Source organism: Ipomoea nil, unplaced genomic scaffold, assembly GCF_001879475.1.
Source record: "Ipomoea nil cultivar Tokyo-kokei standard unplaced genomic scaffold, Asagao_1.1 scaffold2759, whole genome shotgun sequence".
Lineage (NCBI taxonomy): Eukaryota > Viridiplantae > Streptophyta > Magnoliopsida > Solanales > Convolvulaceae > Ipomoea > Ipomoea nil.
In genome coordinates, this window is record NW_017619187.1 from 208,335 (window position 1) to 217,399 (window position 9,065).

Below are 9,065 nucleotides of genomic sequence, written 5' to 3' on the forward strand. Positions count from 1 at the left end.
TCCAAACGTGACCGGATTGTCTCTTGGTAACATTACTTTTACCAATTTTGCTTTAACTTGGATTATCTCTTGTATTCCTGTTGTAAACAAGGTTAATCAATAATACAATTCTCTCTAAAAATTCTTGTTACCCTACTTTTGTTAATCTTGCCCTAACAAGTACGATCTCTCCCTTCATGTACTTTATAAACACGATTGATAAATAATAAAATTCTCTCTAAAAATTCTTTGTTCTCATCTTTACTAATAAAAAAAATTGTGTCTTCATTGATTAGTTAACTTTGATGAGTGTTTTTTAAATTAATGAATAGATTAAATTTTTAAATAGTGGATTAATTTATAATAATTAATAAATAAAAGATTTTTAGAAACAAAAATAACATTATTTTAAAATAAAAATAGAGTTTAATTCAAGTACTGTACAAAACAAAGTTCAAAATGGTTGATTTAAAATATGGAGAAATTAAGAGAAGAGAAGAGGATAAAGTGGGACAGTGGGGCCCAGTTTTATCTAGGCACGTGGCACCTCTTCTGCGGGGCCCACAGTCACCTCTTTGTGGATAACTATCTAATCCAACAGGAAAATCCACGGTACGCCGTATTTTCAAACCAACAACGAAATTAATAATAATAATATTATTATTTTTTATATGATTGACTCTATTACATTTTAGTATCGGTTTAAATATACTTTCTCAATCTAATAAAACACAAAGAGTCAATAACATTTTAGACTCGATTTCATAACCTCACATATAAAAGAGGTCATTACGACAAAATTGTTATTATTTAAAAAAAAAAAAAGAAGAAAGAGTCACGAGTCAATCTTGGCCATCAAAACCACCTACCCAACTCCCCCCTCTCCCGCCACCCCAACCTAACGCTGACGCCCCCTTCCATACGTACTTCAAACTTCAAACTTCAAACTTCAAAGTCGGTCCTCTCTCTCTCTCTCTCTTTTGGTTCTTATCCTCTATTATTATCACTATTTATTTCCTATTAATTCTTGCGTCTCATTTTATTAATAAATATAAATTTAAGTTATTACAGTAAAATAGCTAAAGGTCTTATGGCCAAACGACATAGCTGTTACCCTTCAAATGAACATACTATATTCATATCGAAAATCACAAAAGGAATAACTTAGTTAAATCGAGAAAGTCAATATTTAATATTTTGTTTAAACTTTGGTATTGATTATTTTTCCTTATTGGACAAACTTTATATATCTTTAAGATATAATTTCATTTAATATATTTCCTTATAAGACAATATAACCAAAATATTTTTTCCAAATCTGTCATTCGGACTTTGTATAATTAACTCAGTTTTGGTAGCTAAATATTTATTAAGAAATTTAGCCTATTTAGCAGTTTCCTATTTTATTCTATTAATTACTAATTATATTTTCATGAGAATTATATATATATAGGTCATCCCAGTTTCATCGAACTAATTGTGAGTTTACAGGACCCCACTTTTAAAGCCATTATAGAGATTAATTACTGGTCAAACAATCAGTCTACTATACTAATTTTTATCTGTGTACAAAGAATTGAATCTAGATCTTCCAACACCTTATATTTTTCTATATATATTTTCAGTAGATTCCGAACTTTCACATTGCTGGTCTAAAAGTCTATTTTTTATTATTGATCAATGGAGTAATTATAATTATAATTTATAAATTTATAAATAATAAATAGATGCAATTAAATGATAAGAGGAGATATGCGGTGATCTTCTTTTATACTTTTCCATATATAATTGTCTTTCTGCGTTATCCTTGTAGGCTTTCTACTCGAAATTGCTATATAGCCTCCTGCATAGCTCCAAAGTTTACATGTTCCCTATTCCATGAACCTTCTATGTATTTCCTCTTTTCATCTTCTTCTTCTTCAACAATTCTCCGACACAGAGGAATATAAACAGACTATTTACTCATACAGGCACTGAAACACAGACCCCCTTTGAAATTTTGAATCTGAAAGTTTTTTTTTTTTGGGATTTTTGAGGTTGAAATGTTGTCGAGGTCTTGTTTCAATCTGTTGAATCTCGAGGACTACAATGGAGGCGATCGAGCTAGGCTGCCGAAGGTGGTGACGGTTCCGGGGATTATCTCCGATTTTTCCGGATCGTCGGACGAGGAAGAGGGGAGGGTAGTGGGGGAGAGTAATGGTAAGGAGAGGAGAATAATCGTGGCGAACTATTTGCCAGTGAAGGGTTACAGAGATTCAGAGACTCAGAATTGGAGCTTTGAGTGGGATAAGTACGCCTTAGACGCTTTGATTTTGCAGATGAGAGATGGGTTGGCGGCGGATGTGGAGGTTATCTACGTCGGCAGCCTCCGGGGGGCGGCGGAGGTGGAGATTATCGATCCCGGCGAGCAAGAGGAAGTGGCCCAATTGCTTCTCGATAAGTTTAGGTGTGTACCCACTTTCTTGCCTTTGGATTTGAGGAACAAGTATTATCATGGGTTCTGCAAACATTATCTCTGGCCTTTGTTTCATTACATGTTACCTTTGACCCCTAGCCATGGTGTGAGGTTCGATAGGGCCACGTGGCAGGCCTATGTGTCAGCAAACAAGGTTTTTGCTGATAAGGTCATGGAGGTGATCAACCCAGATGAGGATTATGTCTGGATTCAAGACTATCACCTTATGGTCATGCCCACAATTCTAAGGAAAAGGTACCCTAGGATAAAGCTTGGGTTTTTCTTGCACAACACTTTCCCTTCCTCTGAGATTTATAGGACATTGCCTGTTAGGGAGGAGATTCTGAAAGCCCTTTTGAATTGTGACCTTATTGGCTTCCAAACTTTTGATTATGCTAGGCACTTCTTGGCTTGTTGTAGTAGGATGTTGGGGTTGGATTATCAGTCCAAGAGGGGCTATATTGGGATTGACTATTTTGGAAGGACTGTTAGTATTAAGATCTTGCCTGTGGGTATTCATATGGGTCAGCTTAACTCTGTTATGTCTCAAGAAGAAACTGCCAAGAAGGCTAATGAGTTGAAGGAGAAGTATGGGGGGAAAGTTGTGATGTTGGGGATTGATGATATGGATGTGTTTAAGGGGATAAGTTTGAAGTTTTTGGCAATGGGGGAGCTTCTCGAAATGAACCCGAGTTTAAGAGGGAAAGTGGTTTTAATCCAGATTATGAACCCTCCTAGGAGTAGAGGGAGTGATATTCAAGAAGTTCAGAATGAGATCAATAAGACTGCTAGGGAGGTTAATAGGAAGTTTAGTAGTCCCGGGTATGAGCCGATTGTTTGTATTGATGGCCCGGTTTCTACCCAGGAAAAGATTGCACATTACGCGATATCTGAGTGTGTTGTGGTTAATGCGGTTCGGGATGGTTTAAATTTGGTGCCTTATGAGTACACGGTTTGTAGGCAGGGCAGCCCTGATTTGGATAAGGCGTTGGGGAATGAGGGGTTAGGGATCTCGAGAAAGAGTGTGATTATTGTCTCGGAGTTCATCGGGTGCTCCCCGTCTCTCAGTGGTGCAATCCGGGTTAATCCCTGGAACATCGAGAGTGTAGGCGAGGCAATGAATTTGGCTGTGGAGATGCCCGATTCGGAGAAAGAAATGCGCCACGAGAAGCATTACAAATATGTTTCTTCTCACGATGTTGCTTATTGGGCGAGGAGTTTCGATCAGGACCTTCAGAGAGCCTGTGCTGATCATTTTCAGAAGAGGTGCTGGGGGATCGGTTTGGGGTTCGGGTTTCGGGTTGTTGCCTTGGGGCCTAATTTCAGGAAGCTCTCGGTGGAACACATTGTCTCGGCTTACAATAGGACGAATAGCCGGCTTATCCTTCTCGACTATGATGGTACTATGATGCCACAGGACAAAGTGGACAAGACTCCCAGCGAAGAAGTGATTTCGGTGTTGAATAGTTTGTGCAGTGATCCCAAGAATATCGTGTTCATTGTGAGCGGCCGAGGAAGAGACTCGTTGGCCAAGTGGTTCTCCCCTTGCCCAAATCTCGGTCTCTCTGCAGAACATGGCTACTTTACTCGGTTCGTGCGATTACTTTACCAATGATTTGATTCTTGCTGTTTTTGGTTTTTGTGATTTCATTCTCTTATGATTTTCCTTATTATAATAGATGGACAAAGGATTCCCAGTGGGAATCGCGGGCAGTAGCAGCTGATCCAAACTGGAAAAGTGTGGTATTGCCCGTGATGGAACATTACACCGAGGCCACAGACGGGTCGTCTATCGAACAGAAGGAAACCGCCATAGTGTGGCACCATCAGGAAGCCGACCCGGACTTTGGAACATGGCAAGCAAAAGAGCTTCTTGACCACTTAGAAAACGTGCTTGCCAACGAGCCCGTGGTGGTTAAGCGAGGCCAACACATCGTTGAAGTGAAACCGCAGGTACGACACATTTTCACCAGTCAATGATCAGCACAGGCTCTCTGAATCTTCTTGTAATCTCGTCGTTTTTGTCAATTGCAGGACATAAGCAAAGGTCTAGTCGTTAAGAGCGTTATGGCGACAATGCAAGCCAAAGGGAAGCCATCCGATTTCGTGTTATGCATAGGCGACGACCGATCAGACGAGGACATGTTCGAGAGCATTGCGAGCTCGGTAGCCAACCATTCCTTGCCCGAGATGGCCGAGGTGTTTGCTTGCACCGTTGGTCAGAAGCCGAGCATGGCTAAGTACTATCTCGATGACACAGTCGAAGTCCTGAAAATGCTCCACGGCCTCTCAGCGGCCGCAACCTCGCAGCTATCCCCCAAGCCTTCGCCCCGGGAAGTCTCGTTTGAAGGGTCTCTTTGACATTGAAGAACTGCAGGCAGGCATCATCAGTTGATGGCTAAAAAACAACATTGTACAGGAAAAGAAAGAAACAACAGAAATTTACAGGTCCTTGTATACTTAAATCCCAGTCTAGTCCAAAATCTCATCTTTAATTTACAGACTTATAGGAGTTGCACATATAGCTCCTTTAGCTTCATCATCTACTGGATGCCTTTGGCAGTTTACTCACTATAGGGTTGGTTAAAGATACATTACATTTTTGGTTCTTCTTTTAATTATAAATGGTTCTTTCATTCCTTATTTTTCAATTCCTACTGCTTTTCCTCTATTTTTTGTCATGTCGTGAGGTGTCCTGACCAAACCCTAACTAACGGTAGGAGACAGCGATTTTTTCAACATTGTCTTTAAGTTCGTACTATACTCTTGACTAATCCCCATTCACAGCGCTGGTCAGTTTGTTTTTTTTTTTTTTTTGTTTTCCTTCTATGGTAATTGTATTTTTCACATATTTTTTGTTTTCCTTCTATGGTAATTGTATTTTTCACATATTATATTTACTCAATTGTTAGAAAGTGTCACTTTTATTTTTTTTTTTTTTCACTACATTTCAAAAATAGTGTGTAAAAGTGATTTTTTTTTTTTTTTTTTTGGATGTGACACAGAAAATTCACTGTTATTATTATCACAAGAAAATAAACTAGCTTAGATCTTACAAATCAATTTAAGTTTAGGTGAAGTAATATTTGTAACGGTTGAGGATTAAATTTGGTCAAATTTGAATTTAATTATTAAAAGTGAAAACGTATCGAAAAATAAAACTAAAAGTTTTATTTAAATGAAATTAATATTAATATTTATTAAATTATATATATATCCACTCGTTATCCCAACCAAAAAGGATGGTTTGGTCGTTGAATTATATATTTGGTTGTTGATGACAGCGTTCAACCCAGTTTGACCGTGTTTTGGGTATTCCATGGTTTCTTGGTCAACCATTTATGTGTGTGTATATATAATATATTCATATTCCTTGTTGAGATGATCTGTATTCAATGGTTGAACAAAAATTATTGGTTACGTGGTCCATTTTGGATAATATTACGATAGCAAACCCATTCAAGGAACTACTAATATGAGCTGTTGAATAGTCTTCATGTTTATCTGATCTTAAAGAAAAAGATGATAAATATGCCTGCTTTCTGTTCAATTATTGTTTCATGCCTAGCTTCCATGGAGTTTGTGTTTGGAATGACAAAAGATTGTGGGTTGTATATATACCACTATTTTTACCCATCCTTTGACTGCTTATTTTTAGAGTTAATTGTATCATAATATTATGTTTTTAATTCTTTCTTCTAATGTTTGACTGCTTATTTTTAGAGTTAATTCCATTTCTTGTCCTAAATTTATGGGTGACAGTCCACTTTTTAGTAATTTTTTTTATTAAACATCCTTATTTAGTTCTAGTATTATTGTGGTATGATCATTTTTAGTCTTCCTTCAACATAATCGTTGAAATATCGTTAAATACAAAGACATTTTAATCTTTTTTATACAAACTAGGTTGAACCACTATATTTTTTATGTTTAATTTTTTTTTTTGACAATATTCATAATTGAAGACCGAAATGCAATTGTATTTAACAATATTTAAATTATTTTGTTGATAAAAGACCAAAAATGGTCATGCCACAATAGTACTAGGACCAAAAGTGAATGTTCAAATAAAAAAAGACTTAAAGTGAATTGAGACCTATAAATTTATGACAAAAAATGGAATTAACTCTTTATTTTTATAGGGTTTATGTACATATACAAAATTAGTATAAATCTTATGTGAGATGTGTAATACTTTTTAGTTAAAATGTAATACTTTTTTATGCATTCCTAAAAGGTATTATACGTTTCAAAATGAGATTGTTTCACTAAGATTTACTTGCAAAATTATACTTAACTCGTAACAATTTTAAAATTAATAGACAAAAATAAACATGTGATATATTAAAATAAATGACAAAAATACATATATAATTAGGTAATCAACTACGTATCAGAAGGACAAGTTGTGTACAAGTTAAGACTTCAGACAAAAAGTGAAACTTCCTCTGTGGAAAATGAATTCAATTATATTCCATTTCTTCCACGATGGTGCTCTCTTATGACTTGGTAAATTCAAAATCTTTCTTTATTCCAAATGTAGTAGTAATGGTTTTGAATAATGAATTGCTTTTTGTAGGTATAATTCCTCTTCTTCATCTCATTTTCCTAAAAAAAAATTTTAACGTTTGCTGTTTGTCTTTGATGTTAACATTTGTGAAATCGTACTCAATTCAAATTGATTCAAGTGTTAATAATGTTTGTAAAGTCGTACTCAATTTTAATTGTATGTATTAATTGACGAAAACAAATACGAGATGTTAGGACGAACGACAAAGATGGAACTTTGATGACTAAAAATACAATAAAAATAATTTTACTTAATTTTAGTTTTACGACTGCTTATAACGTCGTTACATTTAGCCATCGATATTTAACTTGATCACATTTAGTATTATGACTTTATTAGCATTGCCACTTTTGGCCATCTATTACAATTTTCATTAAGTTAACGTTAATTTCTAAGACAATATAGTATTTTACAATATTAATTTTTCTCTTCTTACGTACAATATTTCTTCCTTCTTTTTACTGAATGGCCTGATTGATTTTATATACTACAAATTATACATAGTGAATTTCGATTTGGCTTAGTCTAAAAAGTCTGTGATTTTTGTCATAAAATCCCTATGCCGTGATTATTAATGTGTTACATGCAAACACGTAACATCAATAGATTTTTTTTTTATTTTTTATTTTTTATGGAGAAATCAATTTTCTCCATCAATGATGTACTCGTTGAGAGCCAATTAAACACTTAAGTTTAATTTGTTCCCCATCTCATATCTCACAACAACAAAATACATTATTCACATAAACCTCATTTCAATTTATTACCATTGAAACACAGTTCTTTCATCTTGAATTTGTTGGCCAACTGCGATCATATTGCAACATCTCTATCTCTTGTAATACCTTGATTTTTTCATTGTTAGTCACAAATGCATGCAGAGGCGAATCCCAACTTGCAGCGCTAAAAGATCAGGTAAGTATTGTTGTTTTTTTTTTTTAAATGCTACCAGCTCTATTACATTATAGTATCTGTTCATATACTTTCTCAACCTACTGAAACACAAAGAACTAATAACACTTCCACTGAGGCTCGAACTCACAACCTTCCAATGGAAGTCCAACCCGGATACCATTAGACCACATAGTCCTGGTAGTATTGTTGTTGTTATTATTCTTTATATTATATTATTATATTATTTTTAACTAGTTGATTATTTTCAACTTGTTCAAATAATTAATTTCATAATATGGCAAGCTCCTTGTTGCCACTTACATAATATATGGCATGGTATAGTAAGCTCTATGCTACCAACTATATTGCAAGACAAGCCCTGCGCTGTCACCTAAATTACATGGTAAGCTTCATGCTGCGGTTTGGTTTCACCTGTACGAGTTTTCTACTATACAAATACTTGTGGCTAAGAAAGTGGGAGTTTATGATGGAATAATATTCTATTATCTAAAAACATAATAAGTTTGAATGATGGTTATACCCTTCATTTTTTATTTATTTATTTATTTATTTTTTTTACATTATGCTATAAAAACTGTACTATACAATATTTTGGACAAACATACACTTACCGTTATAACTTCCGTTATCTTTTCCACTATTGTTACCACGCACATGCATCCACCATATGTTTTCTTAGTTAATTCATAAATTATAGGCACAAGTGTCAAATAGGCCCAACTACTACTGCGAAGTGCTCAATTTTCACCACGAACTAAATTAAGTGTCAAATAGGTCCATCTATGAGTTAAATTCGTTCAATTGGCTTTTTTAACAGGTTACCTATTTAATTATTAAAATAAATAAATAAAATAAAATAAAATAAAATAATAATAAAAATACAGCCACCGGCTATCCTCACCGGACAGCCACGGCTGTCTTTGAAATGGTAGCCACCGGACAGCCCGTGGCTGTATTTTTTTTTTTTTTTTTTTTTGTTTAATAATTTTTAAATTATTTTGAAATTATTTTTTAATAATTGAATTGGTAACCTGCAGAAAAAGTCAATTACCTGCAAAAAAAAGCTAATTGAATAAATTTAGTAGGTAAGTGTGGTTAATTAGACCTTTTTTTTTTTTTTTGTTTAATAATTTTTAAATTATTTTG

At 34.6% G+C, this 9,065-nt stretch overlaps 1 protein-coding gene across 1 annotated transcript; it reads left to right on the forward strand.

The window, feature by feature from the left end:
• The first annotated feature begins 1,789 nt into the window (after window positions 1–1,789).
• LOC109156865 (probable alpha,alpha-trehalose-phosphate synthase [UDP-forming] 11) lies at window positions 1,790–5,080 on the forward strand. Its single transcript, XM_019304729.1, has 3 exons — window positions 1,790–4,024; window positions 4,114–4,387; window positions 4,469–5,080. The coding sequence occupies exons 1-3, from the start codon at window positions 2,022–2,024 to the stop codon at window positions 4,793–4,795; spliced, it is 2,604 nt and encodes an 867-aa protein (XP_019160274.1). The 5' UTR covers window positions 1,790–2,021; the 3' UTR covers window positions 4,796–5,080.
• The last annotated feature ends 3,985 nt before the right edge of the window (window positions 5,081–9,065 follow it).

What these genes read in the sequence shown, in the direction of transcription:
- LOC109156865 (XM_019304729.1), top strand. Translation starts at nt 2,022, where the DNA reads ATGTTGTCGAGGTCTTGTTTCAATCTGTTGAATCTCGAGGACTACAAT. An exon ending in GAACATGGCTACTTTACTCG is followed by an intron (nt 4,025 to 4,113) that starts GTTCGTGCGATT and finishes TTATTATAATAG; the next exon opens with ATGGACAAAGGATTCCCAGT. An exon ending in TCGTTGAAGTGAAACCGCAG is followed by an intron (nt 4,388 to 4,468) that starts GTACGACACATT and finishes TGTCAATTGCAG; the next exon opens with GACATAAGCAAAGGTCTAGT.